General features: G+C 36.1%; 1 protein-coding gene across 1 annotated transcript in view; it reads right to left on the reverse strand.

Moving 5' to 3' along the window:
- Positions 1-25,757, reverse strand: part of SPEF2 (sperm flagellar 2) — an 87,271-nt gene that overhangs the window by 52,051 nt on the left and 9,463 nt on the right. The window contains exons 4-17 of the mRNA XM_056325744.1: positions 25,378-25,548; positions 23,655-23,795; positions 22,523-22,602; positions 21,429-21,645; positions 14,878-15,066; positions 13,512-13,699; positions 11,634-11,802; positions 7,848-8,067; positions 7,287-7,417; positions 6,993-7,071; positions 4,320-4,393; positions 3,418-3,521; positions 2,316-2,563; positions 413-521 (exon numbers count right to left, since the gene is read on the reverse strand). Coding sequence (XP_056181719.1) covers positions 413-521; positions 2,316-2,563; positions 3,418-3,521; positions 4,320-4,393; positions 6,993-7,071; positions 7,287-7,417; positions 7,848-8,067; positions 11,634-11,802; positions 13,512-13,699; positions 14,878-15,066; positions 21,429-21,645; positions 22,523-22,602; positions 23,655-23,795; positions 25,378-25,548 — 2,120 coding nt within the window. The remainder of the gene's footprint in view (positions 1-412; positions 522-2,315; positions 2,564-3,417; positions 3,522-4,319; positions 4,394-6,992; positions 7,072-7,286; positions 7,418-7,847; positions 8,068-11,633; positions 11,803-13,511; positions 13,700-14,877; positions 15,067-21,428; positions 21,646-22,522; positions 22,603-23,654; positions 23,796-25,377; positions 25,549-25,757) is intronic.

The following is a 25,757-nucleotide window of genomic DNA, read 5'->3' on the forward strand; positions in this document are numbered from 1 at the left end:
ATTCAATAAAAAATACGAAACTGTTTTTCATAAATGTAAAAGTGCAAGACATAATTTTAGAAAATCTGTAACTCAAGTGCCTTTCACTCAAGAGGCAGTCACATGTTGTATGACATACCTCAGATATATGTATGCATAGATGCATATAGATATGCATATGTATACGTATTGTTCATGCAATATATATATCTGAAAAAGAAAATCTCCCTGGAAAAGCAAAACACATGGATTCTTATTTTCTAGGATTATTTATATTGTGCCAAAAATGAAAGTACTTTTTAAGCTCCACATTAGAGAAACTCCTAAAGAAATGCTTAACATTAGGCATGTCAGTACTATCATATGAGATTCAGATTAATTATATCCCTAAACATCTGTCTGAAGCAATTTTTTTGTGCTTCATATAACATACCTATGTAGTACCTGGTCCCTTGCTAAGTCAATTTTCTCTTCTAGGATATCAGAATCTGAATTTGTATTGTTGTTCTCCTGTTCAGTTTGAGATGATTTTGATTTATCTGCTGTGTGGAAAACAGCATATATAAGCATATATTGAAAAAGGCAACTATGCAGGCAGTTATTCGCCCAAAGTAAGGTAATTATTAAAAGAAAAATTTCAGTGTTTCTTGATCTTACATTTCTGCATTTAAAAACTGGGTACCAAACTTCCTTAAAAAAAAGGAAAAGTCAAGAGAAAATCATACAAATATTAAATTAAGCTGGAAAGGACCTGAAGACAGTGTCTTGCCTCTTCCTTTGTTTAAATTCATAGCCAATTATACCAGTAATATTTCCTGAAGGATGCTCTGCAGTCACAGAAATCTCCAGCTGTATAGAGGGAACATTCCTGTAGGCAGACTATTTTAGGCTTATCTATTCTAACAGTTAGAAGGGATTTTCCAAATCTAATTTGAATCTTCCTTGAAGTAACTACTCCTTTTCACAGCAGTGGGTATATATTCCACTGCACTGGAAGTCAAGGTACTCTTTCTCTCCGAGTCTTCTCTAAACTTAAAAAAAAAGACTTTAATTCATTAAGGAATAAGCCATTTTTTATAGATTTATGATTTTTTTTAATTGTTCTTTTGACTCTTTCTATCACCACGATACATCTTATGAAAGAAATTCTGTTTGGATTTCTGAGATTATATTGCATTATCATGTATTATCACATTTTCAAAGTGTTTCTGCAACACAAGGTCTTTAAATTAACAAATATTTCAAGTGTATATACATTTATCTTCACCGCCTTGTCAGCAGAAGCTCTACTGGTTTTGCCTTATCCTCACTCCTACCTACACATAAAAAGTTAAACGGTGCTTTAATTAAAGCTATGTGCCATGTAAGTGCTGCAGTGAAAACAATGAAGAGGAACCTCCTTATAATTTGGACAACATGGGTCATATTAATGAAAAGAACTTAAGTTTTGCCAAGGTGTGTAAGGGCAACTAAAACTGTGTGGTCTGGAAATGAAACAGCCCTTAAAAAGCCTTTGATGTCTTTGCCTTTGTTTGCTAAAACTGACAATTTCTGATTGTTCACTGATTAAGTGAAGACAAGACAAAGGCAGTAATCAATAGGGAATGAATGCTGGCACTCCCAGGGAATGAATGTTGGCACACTCCTTTGGTTATAATTTCCTTCATCCCTTTCCAAATGTGTCTCCTGGAGAAAAATACTACTTACACACAATAATTTGTATTGAGGCATATTTCTGCACCTGTTGTAACTTGTGTTTTTTCCAGCTGCTGTTTTATGTGATACTAACACCAGCCACTCTACTACCTCAGCTCCAGTGAGAATTCAGTACAAACACAAACAAGCATATACACATGCACTTGCACACCTCCCATCTGCCTTTGACTAAAACAAATAAAAGTATTTAAAATAATCTGGAAGCATTCAAGGTGATAATGAACAGTTAATGAAAGTGATACTGTGAGATGTTGAGAAATTGTGCAGTGAGCTATTTTGCCCCAGTAAGTACAATTTACAGCTGTATCTGGTAAATAACGTTTGGGATTAACATGTTACTTATACCTACCAAGTCATATTTTTAGACAGCTAAAGTTAAAAGGGGCCTTACAGATGGAGGAGAAAGCTGTCAAGAAATCTAAATAATTTCTAATTTCTTAACTGTCAGAGGAAAATACAGGTATTTTATAATTTAGTACTTTTAATTAAAATACGAAACTTGGTATTACATTGCATAGTACGCACAATTTAGTCATTTCAGTATTATAATAATCTTTACATTCCCTATACATCAGAATCTGCTTGTCATTTTACTTTGTTAAAAGTAGTTAAAAACTTACACTTCAAGTTTGCCACACGTTTCAGTACCACAGTGTCTGAAATATCCAATAGTATAGAAACATCAAATGCAGGTGAGGTAACAGGAAGCTTGCTAGGGACTCTAGGATCTGTAACAAGTGAGAGCTTTCCACAATTTTCATCTTTTGTTTCTGGATCAAGCCCTGTATAGGCTTTTTCAAATAGCTTTGCCTGATCAATTGTCATTGGAAACCCATCCATAATCCACCCCTTCTCTGGTGGTGTTTGGCTAGAAGTAAATGAAGAACCAGAATTATCCAGTGAATTGATAGCATAATAGTAACACCTAAAGGAAAGCTTGCCCTAGCAGTCTTTCATTTTGAACTCAGTGTATTAAATATTCTGATGAATATGACTGATATTATTAAAACTGTAAAGCTGATTTAAAATCAGAAAAATAACATCAGGCCTAACTAAAAGTGAAAAACAAAAGCAAAACAATTGTTGCTATCTTGGTAAATAAAGTTTTCAAAACCACTCTACAGACTATAATCAGAGGTGTAATTTCATTATTTTCTCTAACTTTTGTACTGAAGTAAAGAACAGCAAAATCTGTTTCATAACTTTAAAATATTCATAAATTTAAAATATACTAATAGGAGTAATATAACTGAAATGATATTCATGTGGGAACTTAAGTGCCAATTGCATCAGAGTAGTTGAGACAATTTTCTGTCAAACAAGAGTAGACAAAAATAAGTAACCTAACTGCTGAAGTATGAATGCTTGGATTATGCATTTCACAAAATCTAAAAAAAAAAAATAGTAGCACATGCTGAATAGTTTCCAACTAATCGAAACATTAGTAATATTTAATGACTATGTTATAGTCATGTGTATATTTTTACTTACCTTCAGTAGTATACAATAATGTTTCCATAGTTTAGGGCTAAACTTTACCGCTAGCATTCTACTGCTTACATAAAACGAGCATTAACTAACTTCAATAATTAGCTCCACCTTTCAGGTAGAAGAGTCCAGTGTTCAAAAAATACCTTAATAAAGAGAATTGGCTGAATCTTGACTGCAGGATAGATAATAACATTCTAAATAACTGAGGAAAAAAGCTATACAATTTCATACTTAATGGCTTCCAATAGGATGTCAATTAGTAATTCATCGGGAATACTTTTTCCTTTCTTCAACAAATTCTGTGATGCGGCACCAAGCTGGGCACGTACAGATAGCTGTGAAAGAGTGCAGTGTAAGACTAATATGCTTAAAATGTTCACAACATTCACTGTTAGAAAGATTATGATTCTACTTCATATATTATATATTATTTATTTATTTAAATTTAATGTTTATTGTCTTATTTATATTTGACATTTATTGTTATCTATTAAGGAAAAATATTTTTAACTGATGTAAAAAAGGCCTTACTTAATTGAAATCTCCAACTAATTTCCATCGTTACACTCATGAAAATGCCAGACAGAAACGAGGTTGAGAAACAAAGGATATGAAGGCCAAGAAATAAAAAATAAAGTGTTCTGGTTCTAAGATTAATCTGATTTTCACTACCATAAATCCACTGACAGTTTTCTATGTCAGTATTTAACTCCATTAGTTCTACAGGGTTTCTTCTATACCTTAGTTTTCAAAGCATTTTCCAGTGAGCAACGAAGTCAAAGAGAACATTGTAGAATTAAGTATTTTTCAACATAAAGAAAATAAACCTTGTCATAAGATGAATGATCTTGGCAGCAGGAAGATCAGGAATGTTTTTGCTAACTCAGAAATGACAGAATGTATCATGCCTTACATAAATGTGAGGTTTAACGTGAAGATATAGAACTTTAACAATAAGTACACCTCTAACCAGCAAACACTGGAACAGATTTTCATAATAAACTCTTCTCATATTTCACACAGAAAATGCTTGCAGTGAGGTGAATAAATTAATTCAGAATGATGAAAGGGTGTCAACATGTAATTTAACCAATGAATCTTTATAAAGTAGAAGCTAAAATTGGATTACAAACCTTGGATAAACCATCCTGACTGTTATCTGATGTAAATTCTTGTCCAGATGGATCCTTTTTGGGAGGACAATTGCCTAAAATAGGTATAATATGAAGTTTGACAATTCTATAATATCTTTTACTATAGATAAGTAATGAAAGTATACACTTCATTATCGTTCTTTAAACAAATCAATACAGGATCTACAAGTGTTAGAAGCATAGGAACATTGATTAATTTAGGTTGGAAGCAGCTTCTGGAAGTCACCTAGTTCAACCTTCTGCTCAAAGAGGCATGAGTTAAAGGTCAGCCTAGGTTGCCCAGTTTTTTACCTACTGTGATCTTGAAAACCTCCAAGGATGGAAACTGTACTATGTCTCCAGGAAATATGCTTCAATTCTTGACAGTTCTCATGGGGAAAGGGCCTTATCTTATGTCTAGTCAGAAGAGCAAAATGAAGGCCCTTTACAGGTATCTCCACAGCAAAAGGAAGGCTAGGAAAAATGTGGGCATGCTGAAAGAGACATGCAAAAGACTGAGGTATCCTGCGACTAGCAGAAAAGTCCGCAGCAAGACAGATTCACCCTTGCTGGAGGAAAAACAGTTTAAGGAACATTTAAATAAACTGGCAATACACAAGTCCATGGAACCTGATGGCATATACCCACACATGCTGAGGGAACGGGATGATGTTATTGCTAAGCCACTCTCAATGATCTTTGAAAGGTCCTGGTGACTGGGAGAGATTCCTAGGACTAGAAGAATGCAACTGCCGCTCTTTTCAAGGAAAGCAAGAAGGAGGAACTGGGGACATACAAGCCCCAGCCAGTCAGCCTCACCTCGGTCCCTAGAAACTGAGGGAAGGAGTAAGCATGGAAACCATTTCCAAGTACACTAAGGGCAAGAAGACCACTGGGAGTTGAAAGGATGGATTTGTGAAGGGGAAATCATGCCTGACTAACCTGACAGCCTTCTACAATGAGGTGGCAGCCTCAGTGGTTGACAGACAATCAGCACGTGCTGCTTGCTTTGACTTCTGACACTGTCTTCCTTAACATCCTCATAGACAGACGGATGAAGTACAGACTAGGTAAGTGGACGGTGAATTGGACTGAAAACTGGCAGAACTGACAGGCTCAGGGGGTTGTCATCAGCAATGTGAAGAGCGGCAGAAGGTCAGTGGTCAGTGCTGCACCCCAGCTGCTGAACCTGACACCAATATTGATTAAGATCTTCATTAATGACCTGCATGGTGAGACAGAATGCGTTTGCAGACAGTACAAAACCGGGAGGAGCGGTTGAACAGCCAGGTGGTTGTGCTGCCCTTCAGAGGGACCTCGATGGGCTGGAGAAAAGGGCCAACAGGAGTCTCACAAAGTTCAGCACAGGGAAATGCAAAGTCCTGCACCTGGTGAGGGAAAACCCTATGCCTTCAGCACCAGCTGGGGGCCTTGAAAGCAGCTTTGCAGAGAAGGGCCTGGAGGCCCTAGAGGAGACCAAGCTGACCGTGAGTTAGCAATGGGCCCTTGCAGCAAAGGCGGCCAACAGTGTCCTGGACCACATTAAGATACGGCACTGGTGAGACCCTATCTGGAGTGCTGTGTCCACTTCGGAACTCCCCAGGGCCAGAAAGACATGGATATACTGGACAAGGCCCTGACAAATACTAAGGTCTGGGAATACGTGACACACAAGGAGAGGCTGAGTGCTGGGACTGTTCAGTCTGAAGAAGAGAAGGCCTGAATCTTATCAGTATACAGAAATATCTGGGGGTGGGGACAGGAGTAAAGAAAACAGAGACAGGCTCTTCTTAGCCAAGTAAAACAATGAACAGCAACAGACTTGAACTGAAACACAGGAAATTCCATTTAAATATAAAAATATTAATTGTAACAGTTACAGAATATTGGAACATGTTGCTCAGTGCAGTTGTGGAGTGTCCATCCTTGGAGATGTTCAGCATCAAACTGAACATAGCTCTGAACAGCCTGCTGTAGTGTCCCTGCTTTGAAGAGGAGGGCTGAACTAGATGATCTTCCTTCCACCCTCATCCATTCTGTGACTTTGAGTTTAAGTGGCTACCCGCATTGTCAGTTCCCTTCTTGGTAAAATCTGTTGTAAAGAAAAGTGAGGGAAGGTGAGGGCTTGCCCTTCCTTCCTTTTGGAAACTGATTTGAAGCTGAAGCTCTCATCCTAGACCCTGCCTGTGGTACATTACAGCTGTGTAGCAGCCATGTTTGCACCCTATATACTATCTCCTTAATTTTAACCCTGATCCACACCTTATGACTTGAGTACCCAGCTTGACATCAGACTTACTTCACTGTCAGAATTGCATAGTTGTCACCAGACTGAGGCTCATGCTGATCAATGCCTCTGGACCTGACAGTGGCCCTGACTTCAGTCGGTATCCTGACTCTTTGTGAATATTGGCGCTTCCTGCTTTGCTATTACCCTTGTCACCTAACCCACCTTCCTCCATGGAGCAGCCTGCACTTGCTACTCCCAAGCACTAAGAAAGTATGGAATCAGGAAATCCATTACAGAAACTACTGTGAAAACTCAGATGTCATGGATATTACCTCAAATGTACAAGAGAAAGGGGAATTGCCATTTAAATCAAATAAGATAAGAATGAAAATTAAATTTTATAACTATACATAGCCATACATGTAAATAAAATATATACACACCTTTAGTTCCATTGATAGCTGGTTGTGTCTGGAGGTTTTTTAGAACTTTCTGTGGTAATTTTGTTAAGTTCTTCTGGACCTTGTATCAATCATGAAAAGAAATGTATTAGAAAAGCACATACGTATTACAGGAAAAACAAGTCTGTCAATTCTAGCTGGTTCTTGGTCTTGTAAGTCAAAATTTAGGATTAAGTTTGAAATCTAGTAAAAAACATTGAAACATGCTTTCTTTCTTATATATTTCATTCTCATATCCCTGTGGGAGCCAAACCCAAAATGAACAAAAATACTTACCTCATCTTGTTCCCCAGAACTCTCTGCTTCTTGTGGAATCCCACTGTGTGCACTTTTCATTTCATTCTTCAGAAAAGCTTGGATGGCCTCCTGAACCAGATTATCAACAGAAAGTACCTGAATATTGCAAACTAATACACAAAAAAAAATCAGTTCAGTTTACAGTTTCAGTTGAGCATACATACAGAGAGACTATTACTGACAATTGGATTATTTCATTTGGGCTTTTGATGTAAGCTATTTCCACTGTCTCTTCTCTGTAACCGCTGCACAGCATGCATCTACAATCACATAGAGATCTCACTAGACTTTTCCATTAACAAACATCCCCAAACTCTCAATGCAGAATACTAAATTAACACTAAATTCAAGTTTAGGTGTTGTTAATCTCATTTTGGAGATAATGAATGAATGACTTCCAGCCAACTCTCGCAAAACAGAGATGCAGCTGACATTCGAAGATTAGTAATGCAAGGATTTGCCCAAACAATTTTCATTTTAGAGTGGGATTTTAACACAAATAAACATTTCTAAGAATTTTAGGGGGAAAAATATCTCTACCTTTTTCAATAAACTTTAAACAGGTAGTTTTTCCACTAAAAGGTTTTCCCAAAATACATCCTTTGACAGGAAATGGAGGAAATACTGGAGGTGAAGAATTGGGTTTTAGAGGATAGAAAATCTCCATCAGTCTATGAAGCACGTGACCCAATATGTTGTTATTAAGTGGAGGTTTGTTTTCACTGTTCTCTTCAGTTGGGCACCATTCCCCTGTCATACTCTGTATAAATGACAAATTACCAAATAATTTGTCAATATGCCTTGTCTTTCAACTTTCTAGTTATATGTATTTATACAGAAACACAATACGCACAATAACCACACCTGAATAGTACTAAATATTAAAATATTTTTAGAATAGACCCTCGTTAAAAGCTATAATTATGTCATAATCATTAAGTATTTATTGATATTCACTAATACCTAGTTGAGAGAGACAAGTACTCCTTCAACATTTTTCATAGATTCCTAGACAATTTTTAATTCCATAAACATTAAAAATCATTTTACCAATACCACAGTATGAATCAGTAGCAGATTTTTGGAATAGAAGCCCAATATCCTAATATTCAGCACTGCAAAACCTGTGCAATATTATTGCTCAGTATCACACATAAATCTTTGAAATCTTTGTCCATAAAAATTTTCAAATATATATCCTTGCCTTACACACTTGAACATATATATATGTTTCTCAAATAGAGAGAAAAAAAAACCAAAACAACAACCTGAAACAAACAAACCACCATATAATTCAAACAATTTTAAGGGAAGAAAATACTGAGTAGAAACTTCCAGTTCATCTACTCTGAGGCCAATATAAATTTGTCAGAGGTGAGTTACCAGCATATGGCTTAATAGGATTTTGCTGGTAAAGATACTCTTGCTGACAACCACATTGGAAGAAAAATGAGAACGGAAGGATCTAGTGAAAAGAATTAGACACAGACTTCTGCTTTTGCCACTCTAATATATACTCTGTCAGTACTGGATCTTAGAACACTAGGAAAAGTCCTGGTCTGCAGTTTGTGCTATGAGAAGCTAAAAGAGAATATTTTAGTATTCAGGATAATACTAGATTTTTATTAATTATTATTTGGTTGCAGGCCACTAAAGAGCTGTTTGGAAGATATGTGGACTAATAATATTCCCAATTAGATTCTAGCTTGTCACCTCATTTGGGGTGCACAATAAATGGCTGACAGGCAAAGTCAAATGTTTCAGCAAAAGAAATTCCAACTAGGGAAAAAAATGAAAAAAAAATTCACAACAGGAGCAGTTAAGCACCGGAATAGGTTGCACAGAATGGAATCTCTATCTTTGGAAAAACTTGAAAGTTCACTAGACAAGGTGCTGAGCAATCTTATCTGACTCAGAAGTTGGCCCTGCTTTGAGCACAGAGGTTGAACTAAAGACCTCCACACCCCTTTTAACTTAAACAGCCGTACCATTCTATAAAGTCAGTATTTAAACACCATCAACAGAAGCAACCAAAGTTCTGCTGAAAGATACTGTTTTGAATTCGTGTTCCAAGTAGAATATGCAACCTTTTCCTAAACTTACTATCACGAATGATATATTGCCACAGCATACATTCTACTAACAGAACTTGATCAGTGTTGACTTAGAACATATGTGCATTAGATAGACTAACACAAGGTAACTTATTATCACTCTAAATGAAAATATCACCTATTTCTAATCAGTAAAAACAACCAAAAAAGTATTGTGAGTTGCACAATATCCCCACCCTAATGCATCTCAGAAAACATACTTCTTAATCTGTAATTGAAAAGACATGTTTAAAAAACCCAAATCTTTGTCCTATCTGAACCATTCTTCCTTAAACATATAAGCAGAGCTAGATCAGTTGTTTTAAATTCCATGAGACCTGTAGGAAAAATTAATTCCCAATGGGCTCCCCATTTGAAGTACTCACCTCTCAGATTTCTTGCCCTTTTAACCAGAAGATTGCTTGACTGTACCTGTCTTGAGCTAAAGTAGCTTACCTGTCAGAAACAAGCTTTCAGGTATCCAGCTGAGAGTCCTATAATTTCTGGTCAAATCTTGATCAAAACTGGATCAAAACCAAAAGTGGTGCCTACTGTTATGCTTGTTTTGGGTGACTCCATCAATTTATTACGTGGTTAGCCACAACTGACAATGTGGTAGTTTTCAAATATTTTCAAGCTCAAACTAATGTGGAATGTACAACAGACTGATAGCACTGTATTTTGTTCTTGTATTTTGTCAGATATATCTGACAACTTTTAGTCAGTTTTCCTAATGTAAATTTAGTATTCCTGAGAGATGCAAATTGCCTGTGCTGGGCTTTTTCTCAAAGGTTAAGAAAGTCAGCATAAAATTGGCAAGAATCCCCTGCCAACAGACTTTTATCTAGAAGCAATACTTTGAAGGTATTCACTGTTCACTTAGGTTCTTAGAAGACTTAAGTATGAATTGGTGCCAACAATTTTTACATATGTCATATGATAACAAATTTTGATGAGTACTGATTCAGAAAGGCATAAGACTAACAACACCTTGGAAAAAAATGATTATGTGAATGTCTTTGAAACTGACTGGTAGCAAAAAAAAAGGCTTTAAACGTGCCATTAAATGTTTGCAACCTTCAGTGCCCTTACATCTAGAGAAAAGACTACTGAGACTCTGTAATGTAAACAATATGACTGAAACAATTTTTCATTAGTGCTTCCCACTAATTGTCGCCTGCCTGTCTGTCCTGTACATCCTTCCTGTTGGTCTTGCATGTGCACCTTTTGTTCACCTAAACAAAGTGATCATGAAATTAATTACATGACTTGATATGGTCTGAACAAGGACCTTATAAATAGATAAACCAGAAAAACATGTTAAGATTGAATCCAAAGTAAAATGAATTGTCAGGCATTAATCACAAAAACTTGTAACAAACGTTTCTACTCACTGAAAAACAAAATGTACCAATTGGTTCAGGATGTGGATAAAAGCACATACGTATTGTTATCATTTCCCAACAACTTTGCGTGATTTTGCCATACTCTAGCTAAACAGATTATTTGCAAAGAATAAATATGTAGCAGGATATTTTTTTCACGAGAAAAAATATCATTAATGAAATTTGCAAAAAATTTTACAATACATTTTAGCAGGGAAATATTATTCCTTCGTCTTTCACTTGTGAGATTACATTAATGTAAAGAAGAAAAGCTTTAAAGGTACCTTGAAACATAGTTACTTATATTCTAACAGAAGGTTAAGAAAAGTCAGCCATTTTTAAGGATTTTCACAAACATTACCATCTTAAAATAAACAGATCACTCAAATCTTGTTAGCAAGATTTCAGTCAAAATTGCTGACATCAAGACTATCAGGTTTCGTAACACACACAGAATTTCATTTTACTTGCTTTTGCTGGCTACTTTCTGTCGCATTTTCAAATGCTGTAGCATTAGCTTTCAAATTCCTATTAGCTAAAAAGTAATTGCACTGCAATTAACAATTTGATCTTACACACTCAAGAGAGAAATATAATCAATGTTATATACAAGAATGAAATTATAACAGTTTTAAAATTGCACCGTGCAATTTAAAATTTCCAGTGCGACTAACATAAAATGTAGCCATACATTTCATACAGAACAGCAGACAATGGAAAGACAATCCATGTCAAAATCTGGTATCAGAAACTAGTAAAAGAACAAAATGAAACATCAAAATAAAATGTTTATGATTATGAAAATCAAGGTGTATTATCTTTTATTATATCTTATGGGTATGATGTACCTTGTATTCACCATAATCTTTTTCATCTAACAGATTCACTTTATTCAACTCAACAAGTTGTTCTGGGCTCAGTTCATTTGGCAAAGGTTGAACAGAGGCTTGCTCATATATTGGTTTTCCATGAAAAAAAAATTCCTTCCAATCAAACATCAGTTTCAATGGAATTCTGCTGCAGAAGAAAAATAAAAAGAGAAAAGAAAAAGAAAAGAAAAGAAAAAAGAATGAGCTCCACATCAAAAATTAAAGGGGTTAGATATTTGAGAATAATGGACCCAAATTTACAATAATCACAATCATGAAACAAGCAATGTTAAACTAGATGTAGTTTATAATGCTTTCTATAATTATTACAGCTTTTAAAGTGTTTGGTTACTTATATGACAGCCACAGGCACTTGTAGGCTTCAGTATTTTCACAAATGTGTCATCACAAAGCATTTGGCTGGCAGAGCTGTGTTGTAACAGTTTTGCTGCAGCTATTTTTCCCGGCTCCAAAATACTCTTCTCTTTTGTGGGGTAGAGCCTTTTCTCACCAAAACTCTATAGAATTTTTTCCTTGAAACCAAAAATAATTTATAATTATATGAGTAATTAAACTCTTTTATTCTTTTAGAAAGGGAAAACATTCATATGAAACAACAAGATAAGCTGCATATAGTAACAAGCTAAACGCAAACAGGGCGCTGACATATGTGACATTAGAATTCTAGGCTGCTAAATAAACAATATAAATAATAACTTAAATTTAACAAATGGTCAAAATGAAAGTTTCTACTACTTCTTAAGATTACATCAATTGGGACTTTCTTCTTTTTAGTAATGATTGTAGATATTTGAGTGTTATAGCTTTAAATAAACTCTGCATGTGCTGTGCAAAAATGACAGAATACCTATTGTATGCATCCTGCACAATGAAGTGCACGGAAGGACAGACAAAGCATACCTATAGTGGCAGTAAATGCAGATACAACCTTGATATTCATACATTGGAAAAATATTTCAAATACCTGTAACATATGGTACACTACTCAGTACAAGCAAATGTGACGCTAGCTTACACTATAACCATGACTCTGTCAGACAAGGACATCATCAAATCATCACTAAACTGCGCCAAGACTTCCCATTTTATCATGTACTTACTGGACCTAAATTTATATAATTTCCATAAAATACAATTGTACAATTACCCTAAAAGGCAATTAAGATTTTGGCACGCTTTGCATGCTATAAGCTCTACCTCATAGTCTAATGAAAGAACAGCAGCAACAACATCCCACTCTGTGGTTTTGGAAACACTCCCACAGCACAGGCACTTGGAGGTTACTGCCTTTTCAGGACCTTCTCAGGTACTGTGTAACTATGGCACATCAGAAAAGGGTAACATGGCGTGTAGGACTTGGAAGATTTTGGATTGAGTTGCTCAGTATTCTTAGGACCATCCAGGAAGGCTGGTATATCTTAGGAAATTCGTTATGCTTATATTACACTAAGGACGCATTGAGCTAGTGGAGCTACCTAGAATGAGGTGAGCACCACTCAGTTTTTAACTTTTAAACTAAGGAATCTGTTCATAAAAAGGGAAATCAGTAGTTCCACAAGCTGTAGAACCACTGGATCTTGGTCTTCTAAGGATTCAAATCAGCTGAGTTTTCAAGAAATTATGTTAAGTCTTTAGGCTTTAGTTCACCCTGTATTAAATATCAGAGAATCCTCACACAAAAGTAGTATCATCATTTTCCCACACAAGCTACTTGGAGCTGTCATGTAAGGTATCTGAGAATCTACTAAGATCTTACGGTGCTTAAACCAGTCTGAATAACAAAGCCTAACAGTTACCTAACAGCTGTTCTTTTTGCCTAACAGCTACCACACTTACTTGTTTGTCAGTAGATTATATTCTGCTACTTTTGTTGACAGGTCAACGATTTGGTCAATCACTTCCCAACATACAGAATAATGCTTTTTATAACGTGCCTGAGCTCTTTCAATGGCAATTTTCTCATGACGTTCTCGTTCTTTGATAATTTGTTCTTCAAAATCAATTTTTTCTTGTTTTGCCAGAGCCTAGAATTTTTTTTCAAAGAGTAAATTTGAGAATCTGAGATTGCAAAGATAATGAAAGTGCAGAAGTGCACAGTTCTGGAAACAAAAATGAACTTCTTCATTTAAGTCAAGTAATGAAAACAGCTAGATTCTCACCAGATCTGGATAGCCAGCAAGCAGATTAACACATAACAAATCTAAAAACTTGTATTCATTCTATTAGTTCTAGTTTGTTAGCTTTATACCTACTAAAATACAATTAAATAAAGGAGAAATATATTACTTCTTTCATGACAAACAGTTTAAGAACATATCCAGGGCTTAGGAGGCAGGGAAACATGAAATTATGTTCTCTTCCTAAGGAACAACTATGCAGATGCATTGGTAAAGGCTTAGTTCCACTGATACCCACAATCGAATGCACATTTAGAATACGACAAGTAATTTAACTTAAAAGATTCTGATCTGCAAATAATTAGATATTATTGATGCTGTTCAATCTTTGAGAAAGATTTCTGGTCATGGCAGAAAATTATCAGTAGCACCTGTGATGATGTTCCTTTTGGCCAAAAGCCTACGTAAAGAGATATTGTAACCAATAGGTATAGCTGCTGATTACATAGGACTCTAGCTGTGTTGGGAGCATTTGGAGCTGATGAATGTTTTTGGTAGGAGAAAAAGAAGTTTTCTATCATCATGTTATGGCCCACTATGAGTGTAGCACTTGGCCATTTACCACAAGATTATAAATCCTTTTAATTTATTAATCAGCTCCAAGGCAGAAATTAGCACTCATGAGTGAAACTTCTCCAACCTCTGTCAAAAATGGGTGTTAAAGAGATTACGTTTAAAGGAAATGAAAAACATGAATATTGAAATAAGATCTTATGTCATTCTCTTTTGCCATTTTGCCTCTGCAAGATTGTGCCTTTATTAAACTCAGCATACAGAGATGTTTTCCTAAAAAGTTGAAATTATTTGGAAGAAAAGATCAAAATTGGACTTTAGAGTTGCTCAGTTTTATCCATTATTAATTTAGCTGTAACTCTGAATATAGATAAAAGAATATATTAATTGGTTAAATCACCCTGTCCCTATAAAAGTCCTGAATTCTAACAGTTGACAACACAAATTCCATTTTATAACAGGAAGGTATTGTTACAGTCCTGCAGCAATTCAGGGAGCTAATAAGCTTTTACCGCTTCTCTATCAAGAGCTTCCTGGAACTCTTTCAGTCGTCTTTCTTCATACTGTTTTTCCCTGAAAATCCTATTTTGTCTTAACACCTCTTTTTCATGTCGAACATGCACGAGTTGAACAGCAATCCTTCGCTCCTGCTGAGACTGTCTCATCAGCCTGTAGATAAGTTTCTCCTCCCGGTAAGCCCTCTAAAAGATAAAAAATAATAGTAATAAGCACAGTTTATAAATTATTCCATAGACAACTCATCAGCGTTTCATATGAGAAATATGAATGCAGCCATATAACAACATTTACCTGCTCATTTGATGCATAGATCTGAAACAACAAATATACCTATTTATTACTATTTTCCTAAACTGTGTAAGAATTGTAGAACTATAGAAGTGAATTCTTAATATGTCTTAACTGATATATTCAGTAAAAATACATTTGTTCAGATTAACTCAATTTTAACTTGGATATTTCCTGTGTGCAAAGAAACTGCAGGATATTTCAGATAATTTCTTCTGTATGTAAAGATATACTCTTTCCTTAAAACATTATCTCTGCTCTTCACCAGTCCCCACTCTCAGCCATACTCTGCTGGATCCTTATTAGTTTATTCTTCTACAGGTCTGAAATTTTTCCTTCTTTCTTGGGATTTGGATAATTACCTCCTCCATTCTCCTCCATTCAGGAGACCAGGTATATGCACAAGCATTCAGAACAGAGGAAAATACAAGACTTCAAGGTAACAGATTCAGTGTTCTCACTGGGACATGAAGATAATTCCCTATCTGGTACTATAATAAAATAATTCTGAACCATTGCTTGAAGCATGATCGGTGTGCACAGACACTTTGAAGGCTGTGAATTGTTACTTTTCAAAGCACTTGTCAAAACATAATAGTATCTTCTCACTACCACACTTCTCTAGATTGTTCTTGGTATCTAAACTAATGCTTACCTGACCTGAAGTTTTTCTCCACTACTTTCAAAATCCAGAACTACTTCTGAGTTCTAAGCAAAAGCACCAGCTTGCTTTCAAGTCCCATTGCCAAATATTGCTCATAAAGCAGAACTTTAGAAGAAATTTCTGATCCCCTAGACATTTATTTCAGATGCAGCAAAACTGCCATGAAATGTATTAAAATTTAAGGACCTAAACTGGGAACCGATCTGAAGATTTTTTTCCCCAAGAACAGAGGAATGGGTAACGCCAGTTAGTAGTAGTATGAAAACCACACTAAACAGAAGTGATACTTCATTTTTCTTTTAATCTGGTTTATTTTTCATCAGCTGTCTGTGACAGAGTGGGCAGAACACATTATATAAATTCACCTACAAATGAAAAAATCAAATATTACGTATTATCATACTATTTATGAAAGAACTCTACAAAGACGTTTAGATCTGTGCTACACAATGCAACCACGACGTCTGTAATAGATTTCTAACACAAGGGTGCAAAACACAGCTATTTTAATTGCAATAATAAGAGCAACAGCTTTCTAACTAATTTAGATCTTTTAATGTTGATGTTAGAGAGAAGCCAATATTCTTCAAACAAAACTCTTGCCATATTTTTAAGTTCCTTTCCCTTTACAATTGCTGGGAGTAAAGTATGTTCCAGTTAAATACTGGTGACTTGAAAAGACTAAGTTGATCTAAAAAGCACTCAACATTTTGCTTATTCTAACCAGAATGCAAGCGTTGCACTTCCATTTCCTAGCACTGAATCTCATGACACTGCATGATAGTTTTAATGGCAAAGGTGCAGTCATCTCAGGCTTTAATCCCAGAGTGCTCCACCTGCACGCAGTATTGTCTCTCTACAAAACTTATAAAAAAATGAGGATCTGATTTTGAATGTGTTTTGTTTGGTACTCTATTTGTAGTATATTGTTTGTACACTGTTTTCCTATGCACAGAATTACCATCATGCATGCAACTGAGATGGAAAACAATGCAATAGTACAACTTTTTATGCACTTTTTATTTACATATTCATACTATGTGTCATTTCATACATTTCAGGTGACAAAATTTTTCCAATAGCACTGTCTACTGATGAATTCATTTGTCCATTTGTCTCTTACATTCATGAAGTCAAGACAATAAAAAGAGACATGATGCCCTTTGCTGCCTGAGTTCTACCCACTGCTTCTTTGGACATAGTATTTCATTAAGGCTTCAAAGAACAGTGAGGATGCACAGACTTTGCTTCCTATTACAAATAATTATCCTTCATTATTTTCTTTAGTAGCAAGTGCTTATCCTCAACCATGGATTAGTACAGCAGTAATTACTCCACCTGAAGAAAACTGATGTTTAAATCCTAATTCACAGGGGACTTAAAAAGTCACCCTAACAGGATGGTCATTCGTCATATTTAAACATCAACTTTATGGTTCAAATAGTTGGCACAGTCAAAGCACCTCATCTAGGTGAATGCACTCTTCATAAAGGACATGGGAAGATGCTCCTTTAAAACACTTCAGAACAGACAAAAGACACCTTTTCTTTGTTAACTGAATGGTAAAGAACTTCAATATTCTAAGTGATCAAATATTTTGACATACTGAGTAGGCCTAAAAAGAGCCAGCAGGAAATTTGTAAGGGAACAAGAACATATGAAAATGCAGTTAACTCAGAGCTATACCCTGGATAAATTGGGATTCAGAACACCAAACTCATAATTTCAAAAAGGCTGCTTATTGGATAAGGGAGTGAAGCATTGGTGGCTATCTTTCATACAAACAGGAATTGACAAAACATTAAAACCTATAGCTGAAGAGTTTTGAAACTTCTGGGCATTCTAGGAAACAAAATAAAAATGGTAGTACACAGAGGACTGTGAAGTGCCTGAAGAAATCATAAATACTGTAAATGGGACATCTTAGTAATAATTTGAAAAATTAATACTGAAAAAGCATACTGAAAAATACACTTTTTCACTTTACCTACCTGAGACAACAGTGGCATCCAGTGGTCAACATTAATGTGTTTATGTTTCATCTTGTTCCTATATAATTACTAGATCATATTTTTCTATTTCCTTGTTTAATTTACATAAAATGGAACCATTCTGTCCTGTTATGTAGTCATAAACTTTATGACCAAAAGTTATGGCTTAGCATGCATAAATCTATTTGGTTGACAAGCAATAACCTAGTAACAATTCATTTCCCCTCCCATTTTCATCTTCTCAATTTATTGCTAATGATAACTTCTTTTGGACAACTTTCTAAAATCAGGGAGATAAAATCTGAACAGAGCATTTAAAAATAATGAGTACTTAGAACAAGTACTTTGTTGAAATGGTGGAGATCAAAGATTCAGTTGGGATGAAACCGTGTTACTGTCAAACACTTTCAACTCCTGCCTATAAAAACCTGACTGGCATCACCCTGTGCTCCACTTAGAAGAGGAACATGTAATTGTAAAGTTGGTTTTTTCCCCAGGCTCCAGCTTGCAGTGTGCCAAAACTAAAAAATTTGAACAAGATTCTTTCAGTAGAGGTTTATACGCATGGACATGAAACACATTAAAGCACTCTGAAGGGATGAAATTCATTTGATTCTGTATGATCCTGTGCCAAAATTCATTTGACTCTACATGATACTGTGCCCTGTGTTCAAGTTTTATGCAGTATAGGTAAAAATCTGACCCTAACATCTACAAGAAGGCTACAATTTCAGTCCGCAAATCCTTTCTGGTTCAGTGCCTAATGGAGGGGGAAAGCAACTTTCAACTACTTTGTGTATTTTTTTTTAATAAAAAACCTGTTTGCTTCACAATTCTCTTACGTCAATCAACATCTAATTTCTGAAATCTCAGAATTCCAGTCAAGACATCTCTCTTTCTCTGCTAATTTAGAACCAAAACACTACTAAATAGATTCTCTGATCTGGTCAGACTACTATTCCAATCAACTGCTCACTTGTCTTTCCTTCCAATACCTGCACTCTGTGACTTGCAGTTTTTCCTACACCAATGCTGATTTTTCTTCCTGGGAGGTTAGGAACACCATTGTTATTTTTGCCTTGCTTTGGAGCCCCACTGGAGCCAATCTGATTGACAGCACGTTGCAACAATTCCTCCATCTCAAACTGACAAGGCCTGTCCTACAACTGCAGGCGGACCAGCTGTCTGACCTCCTCCTCAACAGCACTGGCTAGCTTTGCCGGCTTAGAACTGCTGTATCCATCAAGTCCCCAGTGATTGCTGTTGGCCTTATGCCCATCAGCTGACAGCCATAGCTATCAGAACCACTAGTCCAGGCTTCTGGGGTTGTGCTAGGGCTGCAACAGCTGACAGTAAAGAACAAATTTTGGGACTAGTGATTTCAGACAACTGGGTTGCAAAACTACTTCATAGTCTATGCATACCAATATTATGTAGAATCTCTTGGAATGAGAGCTCAGAGAGGATACACGGATAGATGAACTCCTGATCTCAGCCACTGCAGAGGTTTTTCATAGAATATATAGGTCTGGGATAGATATTGAGAAGTCATCAAATTTCTAGATGCCTACCCCAACAAATTTATTTTTTTCTTAAGAACTCCAAAAACATCTCCAGACATTACATGCCAATGCTTACAGATATATATTTACATACACACACATACATATATATAATATTATTTCATACTTTTCAGAGACGCCACATATCTGAACTGCTATTATTATGCAACAGCAGTGCAGAAGGCTCAGCTATACTGGGTTCAACACATACAGAATCACAGAATCATTTAGGTTGGAAAAGACCTTTGAGATTATCAACTGTTAACCCAGGACTGCCAAGTCCACCACTAAACTATGTGTCTAAGCATCGGATCTACATAATTTTTAATGATCTCTAGGAGTGGTGATTCCACCACCACCCTGGGCAGCCTGTTCCAATGCCTCACCACCCTTTCAGTGGAGAAGTTTTTCCTAATATCCAATCTAAACCTGCCCTAGTGTAATTTGGGGCTGTTTCCTCTTGTCCTGCCACTAGTTAGCTAGAGACCTAGCTCACCTGGCCACAACCTGCGTTCAGGTAGTTGTAGAGAGCAGTAAGATCTCCCCTGAGTCTCCTCCAGACTAAACAACTCCAGTTCCCCTAGCCGCTCCTTTTAATTCTTGTTCTCTAGACCCTTCACCAGCCTCACTGCCCTTCTGCTCCAGCCCCTCTACATCCCTCTTGAAATGAAGGGGCCCAAAACTGAACACAGGATTTGAGATGCAGCCTCACCAGTGCTGAGTAGAGAAGGACTATAATTTCCCTTGTCTTGCTGGCCACACTGTTTCAGATACAAGCCAGGATGCTGTTGGCTTTCTTGGCCACCTGGGCACAATGTTGGTTCATGTCCAGCCAGCTGTCAACTAACCCCCCCCAGGCCCTTTCCCAATGGGCAGCTTTCCAGCCACTCTTCCCCAAGTCTGTAGTGTTGTGTGGGGTTGTTGTGACCCAAGTGCAGGATCTGGCACTTCTCCTTATTGAACCTCATACAACTAGCCTTGGCCCATCAGTCCAGCCTGTTCAGATCTCTCTGCAGACTCTTCCTACCTTCAAGCAGATCAACACACCCCCGCAACCTGGTGTCATCGGCAAACTCATTGAGGGTGCACTCGGTTGCCTCATCCAGATCATAGATAAAGCTATTAAACAGAACTGGCCCCAACACTGAGCCCTGGGGAACACCACTGGGGACCAGCCACCAGCTGGATGTAACTCCATTTACTACCACTCTTACATGATCTAACCTAAGGACTCCCAGTGCAATACCAGGATAAAAGACAACTAGAAATCACAGAAACCCAGTAAGTTATAAGGTTCTGTTTTGATACGATCATTGCAAAAGATCTTTGAAGTCAGTAACTTAAGAGCTGCTTTTTGAATGAGGAGTGTCTGAGGAGGAATCTGAAAAGCCTTGTGCTTTATGGGATAGGATTGGAGTAACGTGCAACATCCATTTTAGGACACAACACACGTTCTCCAGAGACACATCTTCTATTCCATAACATATAAAAAATTAAAGATCTGATCTGCAAAATATGTTTTGCTTCCTCATATCACCCACCACAACGACTTCAGAAGTACAGTCCAGATCAAAAACTTGACATGACACATCTGTAAATACAGGTTTTCAACCAAGGAAAGACATGTTTGTTGTATCTTCTTTAGATAGTATCTTCTTCAGGTCTTCAGATCTTTGGAAAGTATCTCTTTCAGAACCAGTACATATTTTAATAACTTAAAGTTTAACTTTAAGGGGAGGAGGATTAGAAGACAGGTCTTCAACTGATTTTTAATAATCTTAGCTCTGCTGCCTTCATCTGATCCTTTATGATTGGTAAGGATGTAGTATGACATAAAGGTTACAAGAAAGAACGGACAATCTTCCATTTTTTTCAAGGAAAGACAATGGTGGGCATAAGTTATTTTCAGAGAGAAGCATATATACCTCCCCTTAGACCCTCCAAATTTTATGCAACCTATCAAAAATACTGCTCTCTTACAGCTGTAAGCAAAAATTTAGATTACTGCGTACCGCATTTACATTACTGCATTTTCTCACCTCTTCAGCTTCATGTGCTATTAACTGTTCCATTAGCATTTTTCGTCGTCTCTTTTCTCGTTGCTCTCTAGCAAACATATCTTCCTCTAAACGTTTTTGGATTTTCCTTATATATTCATCATCTGAATAAATACTTAACAGCTCGGTTGCTGTCCGTGCTGTAGTTTCTGAAGTTGTTTCTTCCAGCTTCTGTGTTTGCAATGATTCTTGCATATCTCTGATTGAAAAGATTAAAAAGATCACCGACTTCATAAGAATTATGGTTTATACATGTTTTCTTACAGCTACATGTTTTCTGTATAGTTATGGACAAGTCTGACACATAACTCTTTGCACAACAGCACTCTGTGGACACTGTGGCTACCTCTTGATGCTCTTGTGAGACCACTAAGTCCAGAGGAGGGCTCCAGCACTGATTTGAGCCAACTGTCAATTAGTTCAATTGCTAATATGAAGCCAAATTCTGCAGAAACAGGGAATTATGATAGCTCACAGGATATCAAAGAAAGATGGGTTACTCTTCAATATATCCATACACAGCGCAGTTTTGCAGAGTTATTAATCACAGGCTGTTTATACACAAAGTATCTACAGAAGTATGCATGACTGCCACCTCTTCTGAGTATGGTATGCATATCACTAAAGGTGACAGAATAAATATTATTTGAAATTATTCACACACAATTTAATGTACAAGTAAGTCTAAGGAGAAAGGTTACCTCTCTCTATTTTCTTTGAAGTGTGTTACTGTGCATGTACATCCACAACCATTCTCATCTCTCTGTGAGTCTAACTGACCTTGCAGAATCAAGAATGAAGGGGTGCACTTTATGTCTTTTTTTGTTGCTGCATGCATGGCAAAAAGGAGAAAAGGAAACCTGAGCCATCCCTACTACAACTAAAGGTAAGGTAAAAACACTGCAACAGTGCTGGAGCTGGAATATTTGCAGTGCTGGTGGGACAATCACTTCAAGTACAATCACAGTTTAAACTAAACAAGCCATTACATTTTCCTCAAGTAGCTGCCCACATGGATAGTAGGCACCAGAAATAGGGTCCTGTCCAATCTTAACAATCTACGACCCAAATATTACCTGTCAGTGACTTGGCTGTATATTGCAGAGGCCTTTTCTGCTATAGACTTCTCAAACATTTTAATCTCCTTGAATACGTCCTGAAGAAATAACACAAACCTTAAGGTTTATTTTCTCTTCACAAAGCATCATAAGGAAGATTCAACAGACTAAGTATTAGGGAATTATTTTCCATTGACTTGTCTACCAGCATTGTCATGTTAGTACAACAGAAACTTTTACACTGAAAATACTTCAAGCATCAGCTAGATCGTGAAAAAAGGTATGACTATTTCCTTTTTTAGCTTTCATTTCCTTCCCCACTCCCCTTTGCCTAGCTATACCTATGTCCACCAGCCAGAAAATCCTAAGCTTTTGCAGCCATTTGTTCTGCAGGATAATAAGGATTTTGAGTAAAACTCTAGCAGTTTATGTAATTCCCACTTTGATTTGAATGATTTGAAACAAGATACTGTAGGCTATGATCTGCTTCAGATTTAGTAGCTTGAATTTATCCCTGACAGTTACTCAAGCAATTATGTTCCTACACTCTAGATTTAAATGCATTTGTCGCGGTTGCACAACTGTAAAAACTGGCAATATTTGCACTCCTGATAACAAAACAATCTATGAACTGTAAGATTATACTCCAAATACTTTTCAGTACTAGATTACACAGATACTTTTTTTATTGCTGCATTGCCATCATCTCTTGATCTGATCTAAACTTGTTACTAACATCTTCGATAGAGCAGATGGTTTTACAGTGTGTTACAGAGGAGTTCATACATTATGGTGCAAAACTTCATTATGCACAAATGAGAAGGAACCATTAATGCTTTTATTTCAAATATTCTGCTCAGTAGACTAGAAGCTAAAATACTGCCAGCAATTAACTACTGTAACTACTTATTGTATTTACTCAATATGAACTTTCATATCAAAAGAAATTTTTACTAAAAAACAAATGCAGAATCATAATCATACTAATATTTAGCCCAATTTTCACTGCTTGGGTCTCCTGTATCATTTTAACAGTTACATCAGCAGCTTTTCATGGTGCAAGTACAGTATTTGTAAATGTAAATGCTCCCAGTAATCATGTTTTGCAGATTCATATAATTAACATTAAAAGAATATAGATGATAGTTACCTCTGCTTCTCTTTTCTTCTTTAAGAATTTTTTGGCTTCAATAGCTTTTATGGTGTGGCTTGGTGGTGGCTTTGGAATCTGTATAATGGCTGCTTGAATCCTGGCCATTATTTCATTTTGTCTCCTTCTTCCTATGTGATGCTGAATGTTCAACATCTTGTGTTCAAATACTTGAATTGAAACAAAATATACCATATGGCCCTAATACACTACCTATATATCTATGAAGTAAATGTAATTAAGCCATAAGGAAAAAAATCTTCCAGGTAGAAAGTAGAAGAGCTTATCAGGCTCCAGGACGGGGCAAATTACTTTTCTTTTTTTCTTTCTTTTTTTTTTTTTTAATTTAAAGTGGATCACTAAAACACCATGAAAGTAAAATATCCTTTATCTTTTGTTCACCATTAAGCTCTGTCTTAAGAATATTCTCAGCCTCATAAATCACCTCAGTACCCATAAATCACCATTTTTATATCAAGAAGTAGATGCTGTAAAATGCAATTCAAATTAAAGTATCTTTCTACATTCTGAACAATTGGACAATTTAGCAATATGTAGTATATGTTCTCAATATTTGAGGATGAAGATGTATTTCTTAAATATCAGTATCAGAAAATGGTACATCTATATATGTTACGTCTGCATTAACAAATAGTGCAGTGCAATAAAAGCACATGTGTAAAGAAAAACAGTTTGTGCTCAGTGCCTAATAGGCATTTAAGGGCTTGCATTAAATTCTAGTTCTAGTATGGTACCTGTTTGAGGTCAGAATATAGCACAGAAACTGAGAATACCATTAGGTAGTATTACCACTGAACAATGAGTCTCAGATGATCAAGAAGTAATAAACTTTTAAATTACACTAGTTAAAAGTGCACTACAGATACATGCAGTTAAAAGTGGAATTGAGTGGAAAAGTTTTTTTACAAAGAACCAAAGACATTTAAAAAATAAATATGTAAAATATCAAATAAGATATTATTAATTTTTAAGATTTTGTTTTGAATATTGTTTGTGTTTTCTTTTATAGATATATGAAATGACTTTTTTTTTTTCATTCTTGTTCATGCAGTGGCAATAGAATAGCTAAATAACCACAAGAAGACTCCTTTTAATTAGCAATACAAAATGCATCTCAAATTAGTCAACTTACTGTGGTTTGACACCCCTTGGATAGCTGGCCAGTTCCTCTATATAAAGTACAGGCTATGTACTTTGGATGAGTGCTCCTGTATCTTAAGAAATAAGTTCCTCTTTCTTACATTAACAGAACAGCTACACAGAGCTACAAGGTGTTCTGAGGTCATAACCACTACAGGCCCCCTTCTCTGTGTCTTTTCCCTGCTTTTAAGCAGTTTCATCTTTTCTTCACAAGTGAAAAATGTCATAAATCTCTTTTATGGACAGCTTAAACACACAGCTGTGAAATCTATGCTTTGTCTTCAAATCTATAAACATTTTCCATACATGAAAATATGCAAATACTCTCAATTTAACATTAAGTTATTTTAAAATATGCATGTTTTTAAGGTTCTTATAACAGTATATTGGCTTTATTTCTACATATTAATGACTGCCATACGTAATGCTTTTGTTTGTTTTTGTATAAACATTACTGTCTAGCACAGAATTAAATAGCATTCACACTGGCTTTCACTAACTCATTACGTACATGACCTTAAGAAAATACTTCTCCACAAGTCTATAAAGAGTAAGTAGTCACCTTTCCAGTGTCTTGGGCTCTTTGTTCCTCTTGGAGCTTCTGAACTTTCTGTTGTTCTTCAATATGTGTACGTGCTATTTTACCTTCCCTTGCCTTAGATCTTATTTCAAAATGCTCTGAAATCTGCTGTAGTTGCAAATCAGCCTGATGTTGCACTGAAGTTTTCAATTGCTAAAATTAAACATCAAGCAATAAGAAGTCAGAAACAGTAAGAAATATATTTAAATACGATAAATTTTCAATAATCATTTCAAACTGGTTTTCTGTCTTAAGGTACACAGAACAAAATATAAACATGGTTGAATATTTTTCAGAAGAACAGGAATAGCTCCATTGGAAAGAACACGCTGATTGGAACTTGAACAATGCCAAACTCTGTC

This window comes from Falco biarmicus, chromosome Z, assembly GCF_023638135.1.
Source record: "Falco biarmicus isolate bFalBia1 chromosome Z, bFalBia1.pri, whole genome shotgun sequence".
NCBI classification, from domain to species: domain Eukaryota; kingdom Metazoa; phylum Chordata; class Aves; order Falconiformes; family Falconidae; genus Falco; species Falco biarmicus.